This window comes from Sylvia atricapilla, chromosome 12, assembly GCF_009819655.1.
Source record: "Sylvia atricapilla isolate bSylAtr1 chromosome 12, bSylAtr1.pri, whole genome shotgun sequence".
Taxonomy (NCBI): Eukaryota; Metazoa; Chordata; class Aves; order Passeriformes; family Sylviidae; genus Sylvia; species Sylvia atricapilla.
In genome coordinates, this window is record NC_089151.1 from 8,438,999 (window position 1) to 8,454,686 (window position 15,688).

The 15,688-nt window shown below is 51.3% G+C and overlaps 1 protein-coding gene across 1 annotated transcript in view; it reads right to left on the reverse strand.

The window, feature by feature from the left end:
• Positions 1-5,123: 5,123 nt before the first annotated feature.
• The window catches only part of CFDP1 (craniofacial development protein 1), a 61,762-nt gene continuing 51,197 nt past the window's right edge, over positions 5,124-15,688 (reverse strand). Inside the window, 2 exon segments of the mRNA XM_066327783.1 lie at positions 5,124-5,864; positions 10,860-11,018. Coding sequence (XP_066183880.1) covers positions 5,774-5,864; positions 10,860-11,018 — 250 coding nt within the window. The 3' untranslated portion in view covers positions 5,124-5,773.

The window sequence follows — 15,688 nt, forward strand, 5'->3', positions numbered from 1 at the left end:
ATGTGCCTCCTGGCTGCAGTCCTCATCGTGGCATTTCCTCTCACCCTCCGGGGTTACTTTCAGGCCACACCAGGGTGAGGTGGCAGAGCTGAGGCCAGATTGCAAACACATGCCCTTCCCCAAAAAACAGTGCTTGAGCCACCGCCACTGTCCCCAGCTTGGAGGCAAGTGGCCCTGTGTATCAGCGGCAGAAAGGGAAACTGAGGCACGGCTGTGGGGAGGAGACATCCGGTGGCAGGGACTGCGGTCGTGCCCACAAACCACAGCTGCTCCGACGGGCGCAGCCTGAGGACTGCAGTTTCCTCTTGTTGGTGACAGTGGTGACAGTGCAGGCACTGAGCACTGTGGGCATCCTTGGGATGGGCCCCAGCCTCTCTCCCACCACTCTAGAGCTGATCCCATGAAGCCAGGATGTGTTTGCTTTGGAGACCCTGAACCTGGTGTGGGCCCACCAGGCCAGCAGTGAAAGTCTCCTGGGATCCCTGAGATGTCCCCAGGTTGAAGCTGCCACTATATGACTTCAGGCAGGTGCTGAGGGACCATAAGCTTCCTGCTTTTGGACTTAAAAGCAATGGGAATTTCACTTTTCCCTCTCCCTGTGTTGATGCTCAGGTCAAAGTGTTCACTGTTAAACTCGATCCCATTTTTGGTCCATCAGAGCCAAAAATCACTGCTTGCATCTGCTGAGCACCTCGAGCTAGCAACAGCTCCTGCACATCCCTGCTTCCACAGCCGAGCACCCATGGGGTGACAGGCACCAACAGGTCTTCCTTTGAGAAAATGGAATGCCAAAAAGAAGATGAAAAGTGGAGCATTACAGGGGCCCTGCTGCTCTAGGGATGCTCAGAGCTGGGCTGGCTGCCCAGAGCATCCCTGTGCTGCTGCTGGTGGTGAGGGTCCCACCAGTCCCATGCCATGATTCCCTGCCAGCTCCACTGGACATAGGGCTGGGTGTTTTGGGATGGATGCTCCTTGGGATGCAGGTTGCCCCAGCAACGGTTGCTATGGAAAACACTTCAGTGGCAAAATTTCCAGCCATATTCATGTGTCCATCATTGTCTTTCAGAGAGTCCCTGGTGTATGGTGAGCCAGGCACGGCTGGCTCTGCACGGGCAGGCTGTGGCTGCAGGGGACTGGCTGTGCTGGGCCTGGCTATTCCTGAATTTTTGCAGCTTTTCCTGCTGGATATGGTGTGAAAAGGTGTAGCACACCAAAGTGAGATTTGGGGGAGCATAGCAGATGTACAATGGACAGGGGGAGCAGGCTGTGCTGAGCCTTGCCATATTAATTGGCTAGCAGCCAATTAATGTCCCATTGGCCCTGCCATGCCCCAACCATTGGATGAGATTAATTTTGGTGAATCAAACACAGGGCACAGCGCTGGGACAGTGGGACATACCAGGAAATGGGCTGGCAGTGGGATGTTTGCCAGGACCAGCAGCTTCAGCTGGGGCTTGCTGCTCCTGCCCACAGCCCTGCCAGATCTGTGCTTCAGAAAGCCACTCCCCACCTCCTGGAGCAGCAATAGGATTACACAGGACTGAGTCTCCTAGCAATGAATGAAGAAATAAATCCTATAAGGCAGGACAGGATTTATTAGACTTCAATATTCTGGAAATAATGAGGACATTTCTCTTGGCTTGTAATATCACGGGACCCAACAGGATCACAACCAGGATTTATCCCTGTGCTTCTCTGTGGCACTGGGTTGGTTAGCTGTGGAGAGAAGCTGCTGGGGGAGGCTGCTTGCCTTTCTGAAGAGCAGGATGGTGGGGCACCCCCTCATCTCCAGCAAAGCCAAGACAGACTGCAGGCCTCAGGCTGCCCCAACAGTAGCAGCTCTGTTTGTCTCCCCATTCATCCCCCAGTGAGGGCTGGCACAGATCCTCGCCCTCGGCTGGGGCTCACTGCTGGGAGTGGGATGGGCTGACACAGGAAGGGCTGGCTGTGCCATCCCAGCACCCACAACCAGCCCTAGGGGTGCCCTGGGGTGGAGACCCTCAAATGGGGTAGGAGACCCACAGGCCATTCCATTACTCCCCATTAGTTTTGGAAACACTGTAAACAGAATCCCGCTGTACTGCTGGGTGGGACATTACTCTGAAGGGGAGGTGGGAAGAGGCTGAAAACATCTTGGAAAAGGGGATATGATGCTGCCAGTATCACCTTTCAGGCACCAGCTCTGCCCCTTCTGCCCCTGCTCCTAGGGTCAGCTCCACACTCTGGCCCCTTCTTCTCCCAGCGGCCACATTTTGCCCCATGGCAGCTCTGTCCATGAATCCCCTTGTGGTCCTTGGCACAGCCTGGGGCTATGGGATGCACCCGCAGCCAACCAGCATTCAATCTCCTCCCATGTTGAGAGCTAACATTTATTCCTGCATCCCTTTCACTGAAGCAGCTTTAAATGCAGTGTTACCTCCCTGTCACGATTCCCGTGGCCCCATAGCAGCCCCCACAAACCCCAGCAGATCCGTAAAGCTGAGCCTGTGGGGGTGGGTTGGACACAGCTGGTTTTACCCATGGCCCCAGCACAGGGATGCTGCGACAGAAGCCCTGACCATCAGGACACAATTGGAGCCTTGTTTGGGGCTCAGCTGCACAAGGGGCCCCTTCAGGCGGCCAGGGAAGGGGGAGCTCCTTGGGGCGAGGTGATGCTTTGGCCATGAGGGACTCCTTATAGGGCCAAAATTACCCCAAGCAAATGCCCAAGGTGGGTTCCAACCCATGGAGAACACAGGACCTTCCCTGAGAACACAGCTCAAAGTGGGAATGTCTCAAAAGATGGACCCACATCTGAGAACATTGCTCCTCGCAGAAAGTGCAGGGCCATCAAGGGCTGGTGGGGACACTGAGGGCTGGTGGGTCCTGGGGCCACCCCCCTTCGTGGGAAGGCGACTGAGCAATGGAAATAGCAAGCAGAGAGGGGTTTTGGTTGGATTTTTTTTTTCCTTCCAAAGCAGCCAAGCTGTATTTTCTGGAGACCTGTAAATCACTCCTCGTCTTCAGGAAAGAGAGGCGAGGAATACATGATCCAACCCAGCAAAAACGCGGGACGCTTGGGAGCATGGAGGAAGCCAGGAATCAGCCCAGGCTGGAGGCTGCCTCCCGGCCATCCCACCAAGCCTGTCCCAGCTTGCTGGGCTAGGAGCTGGCACTGCAGCCCAGCATCCTCAAGCTGAGCTGGGCACACCATGCTGCCACGAGCTGGGGAGCCCAGCAGAGAGGGGAGTCGAGGCTCTCGGCCATTACACTGCACCTTTCCAGAAGGTCAGGTTGCTTCCAAGATTTCAAGATTTTCTACATTTGCTCAGCTGAAGAGAAGAAAAAAACTCTGGAGGGTTTCTGAAGAGCATAGCTGGGGCTGGCAGGCAGGATCCTGTAAACTAGGGGTCATCAATTTTCCCAGTTCACCAGCATGCCAGGGGAGGTTGTGCTGGCCACATTCCTCTAACACACCATTAGTGTACATGTGAATCCAAAGCCACCCCCAAACCATCCAGAGCCAGATGCAGCTGCAGGACTCACTATGGACACAGCCTGGAGCTCTTTAATGGTTTTAAAAACAAAGCTGGGTTTGGTGCCTCTGGTCTTTGGGATCTCTAAGGGTACTTTTTGCATCTCCATTCTGCTCTTGCTCATGGTACGGTGCACAGAATTATTTTCCACTTACCTATTTGGTGCTGCCCAGCTGCTGGAACAGAAAGGGCACTAGAATGCAGCAGGGATACTCACACTGCAGAAAAAGTTTTGGTCAGCAGCTCCCAGAAGCCAGATGCCATGGGGTCCCACCATGTGCAGGGGTGACATGACCCTTCCCTGCTGCTGCCTAGCATCAGAGTCAAGGGGGGCACAGGGCAGAGATGTTCCCAAATATTCCCTCTTCACTGCTCAGAAACAGCAGAGCAATAGGCAAATCATTTCCCTGGCTGCATGCTTAGCACTCACAGCAGGTCCAGCCCTGCCAGCCCTACTTGTGGCTGCCTCGGCATCTCACCATCTTTGGGGATCTGCAGGAAAACAAGCCTGGGCTGCCTTGGGGTCCCTGTTGGGAGAGACCCTGTAAGGAGGGCAGGACAGCACACAAGGAGAGAAGGCACTGGAAATGGTCCAGCACTACCATTCCAAGCAGGAGAGCAGTCCAACTACTGCAGCAGCACCTGCCTTGCTCCACAGCCCCCACTGAGGTCCTGCCAGGGCCATTCTCTGCCACTCAGGAGCCCCAGGCTGAGAGATCCCCACACGGTACCCTGCACAGGGACTCTGGTTGTTTTTGCAACCTAAGCCAGAGCAGCAACTGGCTTGGAAGTGTTTGGAGATGAAAACATGTAATCACTCTGTTGTTTTGTTTCTGTCCCATTTCAGGCTTGTTCAAGCAGGTCCATTACAGCTGATTCTGTATAGAACAAGGCGCCAAAGGCTGCAGCTCCCCTGAGCACGTGGTGTTTTGTTCTGGTCTATCCTGCAGGCCACAGAGCAGGGGCTGACTCAGCAGCAGACACATGAGCCGAAGGCTCAGACTGTGCTCAGAGCCACAGGCAAGGGGCCACGGGCAGTGACGGCATCACTCACCCTGTGGGCAGGAAGGACGGGGCTTGTGCTGCTTCCCCCCAGCACAGCACCAGCACGGGCTGCCCCACCAAGTGGGCCCAAAGCATCCTGTGGGGAAATGCTGATGGTACCTCTACTCCAAGGATGTGCACAGGCCAGACATCAGGAGCTGCCCAGCTCCACCAGAGGCAGGCCAGCAGGGACGGCCACGATGACGGTGTGTTACTGGTCTCCAGCTGCTCGTTCCACACCCAGGCGCCTTGGCCTGCCCTCCCAGGCAGCTGCACTTGCTGAATGTCCCTGTGTGGCCATGCTTTGGGATGAGTTTCCTTACTCCTGCAGCACTGCTACAGGACTACATTGACCTTGTCACCCCCAGTTCTGGGTTTCACTGTACCACCAGCCTCAGTAATAAGGAGGGAAAGGGATTCAATGCCCAGGCTGCTATCAGGGCACACACTAGGTACCTCTGATAGAGGTTTTTATGACTCCTGTCAGACACTCCTTACTATATGTGATCCTTAATTTCTTTGTCCTCTGCTTCCCGCACAAATCACACTGCCAGCACACAAGAGTGTTGGGATGGAATACTTTATTCACGTGAACACTCAGATCCTGGCCCTTCCTGCCTGCTGCAGCTGCTCCCATCTTCCTGACAGTGTGAACAAGGAAGGATTTCTTCACCAGCTTGCTTAACCCCCCCCAGCATCATCAGACCCCACGAACAAGTACAGACAGTTTGGCTTTGTCTGGACAGGAGCAGAGGGCGGAGGGGCAAGGAGTGCTGCGGGGCTGGCAGAGCAGGCAAAAGGGCTCCAGCCCACAGCCTGTGTACGTACAGCAGCCATGAAACCTTCCTGCAGCTCCACTCTCCCCCAGACATGCCAGTACTCTCCCAGCCTTGGTGACTCCTCCTGCCGCCAGAAGCACTTGGGATTGGTAAAGGATGGATGCCACCACTTCTCCTTGGAAAGTTGTTGCCAGAATTGCACCGATGTTTTCCATCAGCTGCTGGGCCATTTAACCCTCAACGTGCCTCCTGTCCATTGACAAATACCCTCCCCAAATTATTACAGTAAAAGGAAAATCCTGTATGTTGAGACATACAGGCTGAGTCTTGGGTAGAGAACAGTTTCCGTGCTTGGTGGTTGTTGGTGGCCGGCAGCCCCCAGCCAGCCCTGGGGCACAGAAGGGAGCAAGATCCCCCACAGCCACCCCCAGCACGTCAGGGCTTCATCCTGCTCAGTCTGATGTCGCGTTCGATTTCGAACTGTCTGTGATCCACGCGCTCCAGGAACGCTTTCCTCTCGATGTACCTGCAGGGAGGCAGAGGCAGAGGCTGTGAGCAGTGCCCATGGCAGCCTGTGTGGCCCCCAGCCTGGGGCAAATTCCACCCGAAGGGACGTGCACGGAGGGAAAGCATCATCTGTCTCTCCTCCCTCTCTTTCCATGAACTGATCATTCCACTGAACGTCTCCTCTGGACACCAGAACTGCTCTGTGGCCTGCTGGCTGTCATCTGGGGGACTCCCAGAGGTCTGGTGGTCACACAGGCTAGAGAACTGAATGTGCTGATTCTGGTCTCAGCTCTTCTCCTAGAGCTGAGAAATGTCCTCCACAGATGCCTTGAAGGGGATCAGAGCAGGCCTTTGCACCACCCAGCAAAGCATCTCAAACCCAACCACAACTTTCAATACAAGCTGGAGGCCCATGATACAAGCCAGGAACAGGCACAGGGACCATTTAGGTATGCAAAAAGTATCACCCAGAAAGCCTGCAGCAGCTCAGGGATGCAGGCCAGGGGTTTCCCAGCCACAGACCAGCTCCTAACCACCACTGAGTATTTAGTGCTGCCCCTCAGCACAGCACCTGAGTGCTGCGAGGAAGAAGGCAGTCCTGTGCCTGGAAAAGCACCTTGCTGCTCATTAATGGCATGCAGCTGAATTTTAATGTACTTCACTGCAAACCCTTGCCACAGACAGCCTGGGGCTGTGCTACTAATTAACCTACAGAGGGAGTGAAATTGCAATTCAAAACAGGAGCTGTAATTGAATCATCACAATTGTTTTGCATTTGTTCCAGGGTGGCAAACACTGGACTACCACGACAAGGTCATTAAACTCATGTGGGGAACCACTGAATTTGGCTGTTCTGTCAGTCACTGCTTTTCCTGCTCACCAGAGCAACCCACTGCTTGAAAGCAAGACCAAAGCATAAGGGACGATGAGCATCTCAGGCTCTGCAGGTTTTCCAGGCTGCTGGGTGGCTGGCAGTGTGCATGAAAATGCCTAAGACCCACACGGAAAGGTTGAAGGCCTCTCCTACTAGTGGTCTCTCTGAGACAGATGAAGATTTGGTACTGAGGTCCCTGTAAGGTCAGGCTGGATGGGGCTCTACGCAATCTGACCTAGATACAGAATCCCTGCTCACTGCTGGGGGATGCATTAGTTGGCCCTTAAAAGGCCCTTTCCAACCTGAACCATTCTGTGATTCTCCAACTCTTCTCGCTACAACTATTGAACCTGTACTGAATGTGCTCCCAGCAGGGAGCCTTTGCCCTTGCTGCAAGGGACAGCCCTGACACTCCTGCTCATCCAGTCATCACTGGAAATGAATGAATCCAGATCCATTTCAGCGAGTGAACAGCCCCATGCATTCCTGCTGCCACCCCATTCCCATCGCAGCTCCAGCCTGTCTTGTGCTGACACAACTGGGTCAGCTCATCTCCGCTGGCTGCGAGGGGCAGGGACCAGCACAGCGCAATGCAGGCAAAGAGTTGGCTGGAAGGAGGTATTTTTGTGGCCTCTGCCCTTCACTGTTGGAGGAGGGCTGTGCACTGAGGCCCCCTCCCCACACTGGTTCAGGAAAGGCAGGCAGGGCAGTGTCGCTTCCCTTCATCCCTGTAAGCAGGGAGGTGACTGGCTCCTGGGGCTGGGCTCAGAGAGGCCACAGGAAGGAAGCTGAGGGGTCATGCTGTATGTGCTCAGTGTCATATTGCTGGGTGTGTGGTTTTTCCTCCTCCTTCACTGGTAAACACCAACCACAACCCCAGCTGGGAAGACAAGGACAGGAGTTACTAATGTTCATCTGGGAACAGCCCAATGACCTGGGCAGCAACAGCCCAACCTACTGAATCTGAAGCTCTTTGGTCCCCTCTGCGACACCCATCTATCAACCCCAGCAAGGGGTCAGTCTCTTTCTCCTCCTCTTCCTCCCTGAGTGCTGTGCCTCTCTGGTGGGCAGGGCCTGGCTCCTGTGGGGGATCCGTACGGATCATGAACCAGGAATGTGGTCTCACAGCTACAGCCAGCAGCCCTGCACAGAGGAGGAACTGCGACGTCATCCCATGGCGTTGTCCTTGGCAGGTCACAGCAACGTGCTGTAGGTACCAGAGTAGACCCCCCAGGCACTACCTGGGTGTACACTGGGGCTTGTGGAGCCAGGCTGGCTTGTGCTGCAGGCACACAGGGGCTGGAGGTGCAGACAGACATGAGCAGGAAAGCTGCAGGGCTGGCACAAGCCCCTCCACGCTCTGAAGCCTGTGCTGGAGCTGCAGCTCTCTCTGTGCTCAGCCAGCTTTGTGCAGCCGACACCAAGGCACCACCAAACACAGTGCAAAGTACATGAGTGAGGCACAAACACCCGATCTGCACTTGTCTAAACAACCTTTGCTACCTGAATCAATACCTTCCTGTAAATTATCAACCCGCCTGGAAACAGGGCAGCTGTGATCCACAGCAGAGCAAAGTAAATCCATCGGGAGCAAGGCTGTCACTGCTAACAAGGGCAGCTGCAAGCTGCTCTGGGGAGGGTCTCTGGTGCTGCCTGTCCCCTGTCAGTCACCATCAGTCACCCGGTGCAGGAGTGCACGGGGCCGGCTGCTCCCCCATGGGGCTGCCCTACAAAGGTGGCCCAATTAAGAGGCCACTACACATTTCCATTTATAAAGCACATCAGAGAGATGAACAGCAAAGGGGATAGCTGTGTCTGCTCCTTACTCCAGCCCCTCCTGTCAAATCCAGGACAGGCCCTCAGGACCTGATACTGCTAGGCTGTAAAAGCCACATTCTATACCTAAGGAAATGCAAATCACTGGATGGGGGCTGGGTGTACAAGGGGTGGAAAATCAGAGGCAAGGGAGGACAGAGCCATGGGGCAGCACATGTCCCCTCTTTCTCAGGAATTCTAAGCCCAGGCTGTGACTGGCTGATAACTGGCACTGGCAGCAGAAAGATGCCACAGCCCCACTGCTCTACTGGCTGCCCTGTTCTGGCCAAGCATGTGTGGCTGCTGGAGAAGGGTAAGGGAGGTACGAGGAGCTCTGGGCTGCAGCAGCTTCTACAGGGTTAGCACAATAAAGGAATTCAGCCTGCCTTTCCTCTCGAGCAAAAAGTAATGATTCCTGCCTTCCTTGAGATACACATGGACTGTATCTCTGTAAGTGCAAAGGATGTGTGGCACTGAGCAAACATCTCCAGGAGTGGGCTGTAGCTTTCCTTGTCAGGCAGACATTTACAATCACACAGCAGGACACGGGGGGAGCAGAGGTTTCCAACAGCACCAGGGATTAAAGGCAGCGCCCTGCTCTCACCTGCCTGGGTTGAAGGGTTAACAACAGCTCATTACAATTTTTATAGAGATGTGTAAATGATTGCCCACTGAAGGGTGAGCACAGTTGACATTATTAAAGGAGAAGAGGCAGCTGCAGAAGGGACAACAGGCTCCTGTGAAATGACCTGAGGCCGGCAGCAGCTGTGTCTGTGTGACCTGCCGCCCAGGCGGGATGGCTGCTCTCCGAGGGTACTGCACCCCTCACACCGAGGTGGCCTGTAAGCAGAAATGCAGTGGGCTGTGCTTCCATCGGTGCTCCTCCCTTCTCCCTTTACCTTGAAGGTGGAAGTAATTCCCAGTGAGCTTGGTTGATCCCTTCACACTACATGCCTGACTAGTATAAACATATTCATAAGGAGTGCCTGAAGTTATCCTGGCATTATGTTCCTCATTGGTTTAATGACAAAAACCACTTGCAAAGAGCTCAGCAGATTTTCTAGCCTGGGATGTGACAGGCAGCAATACCCAAAGCTGTCCAAGATTAAAGATGCTCTTAAAATTGCTGCTTTGCTTTCTCATCTTTTCCATGTGCTGATCCCTTCTTTAGCCTCCAGAGACCATCACGCGAGTGTCTTCGGAAAGGTTTGCCAGGCATGAAGAGCAAGCTGTCCTGCTTGGATGGGATGGGAAAGGAAACAGCACTGACCAAGAACAGTACTGGGTTTGGGCACACGAGTGATGACACAAAACACTGCACTGCCACACCTGTGTGTTGTGTAAATCATCACCTTCTTGGACTTCAGGGATCTCAGAGGAACAGCTGCCCCTCTCCAGCACTCCTACTGAATTGCTCTATTTTTCAAGGGCATGTGACCAGAAACAAACCAGGGGAGATTTGATGGAGAAGGTGTGCTGTGGAAGGGTGCAAGACCAAAATGAAAATATCTATTTGATAGTTTGATGGTTATAAAGTATCTGTTTAAATTAGAAAAAAACCAATCTGTTGGAATGCAGAAGCTTTGAGTTTTTCCTGCAGAGTAAAAGAACAGCTTATAATAAAATCTACATTTTATGAGCTGTCCACTAAGCCAGTTATGTTTTCCCAGAGCTTAGCAAAGCACTTGTAGTGGAAATGCTGCTTCTGATCTCATTATCACTCCCTGCAGTGCATGTTATTAGCTTTCTGTTTTATTTACAGCATCACCATTTACGTTTATGATACTTCCATTAACTTCATTGGAGTGAGCATTGCTTGAAGCACACAACCAACGCCCAGTGCTGCCATAATCCTTAATGCACCTTGCCAGCTGTTCCGGGTTTACATGGATCTTTATGTGGGAGGAAGGAGGACAGATGCAGCTGAAATATGTCATTTGAAGAACAGAACAAAACCCTCCCAAACTGAAAAAAAGAAAACAGGACAGAGGCAATTGTGTTTTCTCATGGAGGGGCCTGCATTAGACTAATTCATACTCTGTGCCACAAGCAGAACAGATGATAAAGCCAGACATTGGCTGGACTTAGAGAACTCACAAGGTTGTTAGCAGAGAGTGATAGGTGTTTGCAGACTTACCTGTCCCCTGTGATGCTACTGGCATCATAGGGATACATAAAGCCAGCAGCTACTGGCTTTATGTATCCCTAGAATAAATCCTTAAGAAATCCCATGGGTTTTTGAACTGTGTAGCCAGCAACGGGCTTCCCACATGTAAAGGAAGTGGTGGAAAATTCTGGACTACTATTAGATAAAGTCCCTCTTACCCGTCTTTCCCTCGGTTATGGATTGCCAACTCCTCCACAATCCCCTCCTCCTCCTTGAAGTTCTCCCAGTCCAGTTTAGATTTCTCCAGTGTGCTCATCTTCTGCTTTTTGGCACCGATCTTCCCCAGGAGGCTACTCATACCGCTTGGCCTCTTCACCCTGACGGAGATTAAGGAGCAAATGTTGGTTGAATGCAGGGAGATGGCAATTAAAAACAAAGCTAAGAAACATCACACGTGAAGTGGTGGCTTCGATGGTGGTGAGCCACCGCCACCAAACAGATGGCCACCAACTCCAGGCAGCCTGCAGGCAGCAAGGTCACGCTTCCTGCAGATCCTGCTCTGCTGTTCCCCTGGAAGCAGCAGAGTTCATTACACACATATCTCAAGTGCTTGGTTTTTGTGAAAGGGCTTTTTCATTTATCTTCTTAAGAGAACAGAGAGCTTTCAGGCCAAAAGAGATCATTAAATCATCTAGTTTGACCCCTTGTATATACCAGGCCAAACCATTCCACTGATCACCTCTGTGCTAAGTCTGGTTCTTTGTCTTCAGTTAAAGTGTTGTTTTCTGGAAGGCATCCAGCCTCAGTGCGTCACCAGCGCTGACAACACATCTAGGAATTAACCATTTCATTGGTATTAATGTTTGATTTTCTCTAGTTTTAGGTTCTGGTTGCTGCTCCTTATTCTAAATTTGAGAACACTTTGGTCTCCAGGCGAGTCATATTAGTGACATACTTGTACACCACTAATGAACTTACATCTGAATTATTTTAATGCAAACAGATAAGAGTTCCTTATGCCTCTCATTGAAATGCATTTTGCCCCAGACCATACATCACTTCTAAGGTTTTGTGTCTCTGCTTACGTTTTAATACTCTTTGAAGATGGGAGCACAGAACTGCCTGTAACCCCCACCCTTCTCCTGATTTGTTTCTGTCCAAACATCACCTAAATCCTGTTAGCTGTACATTGAGTCCCAGCGCATGTGCAGTGATCCCATACCATCTCTGAGTCCCTGTTTGTCAGGAAGACCACTTTGGTCTTTCATCCCTTGTTCTTAGAGGAGTGAAATCCCACCCATGCAGTGGGGCCCCCAAATCTCCCCTTTATGCTGGGAAATGCACACACAGGAGCTCAGGTCAGCCGAGCTGCCCTCTAAGGAAGACAATTCTCAGGGATAGGAACCCATAAAACAAACTTGTATTAACCCTTCTTAAACCCCCCCAGGAATGGGGGGCAAACAACATCCCATTGAACTCATGTTTACACACATTCCAGAGATAACTTCAGGTCTGCAGGGCCTTTGCCTCTGCAAGAAGCCAGAGAGGAAATTACTCTCGTTCCTGAGAGATGAAGGAATTCGGGAAGGGGGGCCCAAGGAGGGCAGCCAGGTGAGCATGGCAAATTGCTCTCCATCAGTGCTCTCTGAGCACACTCCTGCCCAGGGGTAGCCGTCCTTGGGAACGTATCCAAAGTTGTCCTTATCGGATCATTAGCATGGTTTATTCTTCCGTAATTTGCAAGCCTCTAAAGGAAAATAATTCTGCAGTTTATATGGAATTAAATCAAAGAAAATGACAACTCTGTAAGCCTCAGCCAGAAGACTCTCAATGAAAGAATGGCTGGCTAGAGTCACTTGGGGCTGCAGCTTCCTGACATAGATATATTTGAGATTAAGGACATCTTGGCAGGCTCCATAGCAACTGGACAAGGCTGCCTGCCCCTCTTCAATACCAGCCAGAGGAGCAGAAATGTCCCAGGATGTGGGCCTCTTATTTTCTTCAGTCCCTGCCGTTGGCTGGAGCACAGGCAACAGCCAGCAGTTGTTCAGTCTGTGGGGATACAGAACAAGCTGGATGCTCTTTGACTCGCCTTTATCCCTGAACATCTCATTAAGATGTCTACAGCCATTAACACTATGATCACACAATAAAACCTTGATTCTTGCTCAGCCTCCAGTTCTGCCTTACTTTTCAAGGCATGATGGCTCCAAGTATCCTTATTTGTAGGTTGCGGGAAAGTGGTGTAAGGGGGCAAAATGGCCAAAGATGTTCTCAGCACAAGATAAAATCGGAGAGACCTGGTTCCCACCTCTGGCTATCCAGGACTACATATGCCTTGCTCAACCACCAAACCCAGTATCAGATGCATGTTCAATATTTGAGGGAGTCAGAGGAAAAGAGATACGACGAAGAATAAGGATGAACCAAATAAAATATTGGGCAAGTATCCCCCATGGCATTCCCTGCTGTGCAGCTGCCTGGAAAGCAGAGCCCGGTGGTCGTGCAGAGCAGTTCCCTATGCTGCACTGGGAGGCCTTAAAGATGCCCTGAAACAGATCTAGGGAAGTGCTATGGCTGATCCAGCTGGCAAAGCTCCTCTGTCCCAAGCCTGGCAGGCAGAAGGTGTTTAAATTAACACAAGGTATTCAATAACACATTTCTCTGAATATACTTAACTTTTCTGACACACTTGGGCTTAAGATTTTCCTACTGTTGAAGTGGGAAAAGCAGGGATGTAGAAATGGAGGGTGTTGTCTCTTGTCCATAGATTTCTCCTAAATGTTTTTTGGGGACAAAAATCCCCAATGACCTAAGAGCCATGTCACCTATCCAAGGACACCCACAGCTCCTCTGCATCCACTGACCTTTCCGTGGGTGGAAGTCCAAAGTCACTGTCAGTTGAAAACCAGACAGGTCTGACTGCAAAGGACACAGCACACACCTGGAAAAACCCAACTGAAAGTTCTGGGATCTTTCCTGGGTGTTAGAGCAATCTCTGCCCTGCAGAGTGACAAGCAGGCTCAGAGGCAGGCTCACACATGCTGAGACTGATCCTTCTTGGCTGAACCTTGGGCTGTTGGCTGCTGGTGGGGAAGAGCTGAGCTGGGACAGGAGCCAAAGGGCCAAGCTGGGCTGCTGAACATGTCTCTGCACGACCAGCTGACAGGCCCCTGCTGTGCCCAAACCACAGTGGAGAACTGATGGGAGAAAAGGGAACCAAAGGCAAGATAGTCCATGGCCAGAGCTGGAAGAAGAGGTGGTGCTGGCTTCGGGGAGCAGGAGCTGCAAATCAGGTAAGGGCTGCTTACAGTGTATCCCTTCTTCCATGGCAATTCCTGGCATAAATTAACAACATCTGGATGCGCACATCCGTCTGTAATGGTGCTCAAGGCTTCTGTATGTCCTCTTGGCCATAGATCTCAGGAATATTGCTCAAAACATATAATTCACCCCTTGTTTGAAGCTACAGAGTCTGGGCTATGATATGGACCTCCATCAATGGCATCTAAATAATCACAAGAATACAAGTCAACAGTTCCTTCAAGGCAAGGGAACCTGATAAAAAAGGGCAGGCTATGTTTCACCCTTGCATAGACAACTACTCCAGAAATATTAATATCCAGTGTCAGCCCCATGCTGGAAACTGGCTCAGGGCTGGATAACCTGGTTCTGCTCCTGTCAAGACAATTCTGTGCTGCTGCAGCAGGACCAAGCCTGGGCCAGGCAATAGGGCCAGGCACAGGCTGAAGGACATGTTTGAGTCTGCTGCTGAGTCTTCATTCCATGCTGAGCCTTTTATCACCCTGAATAAATCCAGCAAACCTGGGGGTGGGAATTCCTACGCTTGTGCCAAAATGAAGTAAATGAGAAACATTAAAGTCCAATTAAAAACTTGCTTGGCCTTAAATGCCTCATCTGTTTAAAAAGCAAGTAAAGGGGCTTGATTAATTGCATTCAGTGCCAACAAGAGGAATTATTACCCTTTTTGTACTCATTAAGGGTATCTGCTGTGGCATCTTTAATCACTAAGGCATTTAAAAGAGAGAAAGTAATTTGCTAAGACATAATGGATCCCAGGGATGAGGATCAGGACAATCGCCTATTTAGGACACGAAGACATGCTCTGAATTTTCACAATTAAAAAGCACAGCCAAAGGCTGCCCCTGAACCAGAAAAAAAAAAAAAAAAAAAAAGAAAAAAAGTGCTGGGGAGCTCTGCCTTGGTGGGGGGATTCCCCTGAACCATCTAATGTCATCAGGCCAAGGACTGTGTGTGTGCATCATCTGGCATGGCTGTACACAGGGACCAAGCAGCAAGCCCTGGGTCCCCTGCTGTCCCACCACAGGTGAGGACACTTTGTATCCCTGTCCTTAACAATGAGGCTTCCCCCCCATTTCCCCCCATCTTGGTGCAAGCCTGCAGCCCGACCAGGAGCTTGGAAAATTGCTGCTACAGCAGTGATAAAGTGTCACTGCCACATGTAATCTCTGATGTCTTGTAACAGGAAGGTCAGCAGCATCTGGGAAATGTATGCCTGTTTAAAAGAGGTGAACTTCATCACAAGCTTTAGAAAATAATCTTCCAGCAATTTGGAACACGGCTACAAAGGTCTCATAGTACATCTCACCAGCCAAAGCAAGGTGAGTTCCTCTCCCACCCACCCAGAGACAGGTGCTCTAAAGGTCTCCTGACACCAATCCCACATGCACTGAGGTTTCAGTACTTCATCAGCCTTTCACTTATGTAAGTCTTCCCCAATGACTAAATTTCCCTGCTCAGCCGTATGACTAGATATCTTCTTCCTAGAAGCTACTAAGAATAGATCACTCCTGCATTTTTGCAGCAGCCTTTCATGTCTTCGAAAACTTTTCATATTGCACCCCCCCCTCCAGCTTGCTCTTTCCTAGACTAAACAATCCCAGGTCCTTTCAAGCTTTTCTCATTCCTCATGGTTTCCAGCCCTCTGACCACTCTCACTGCTCTCCATGAACTCTCGGCTATCGGCCCATATATTCCTCAAAATGCAGCATCCAAACTGGGAATA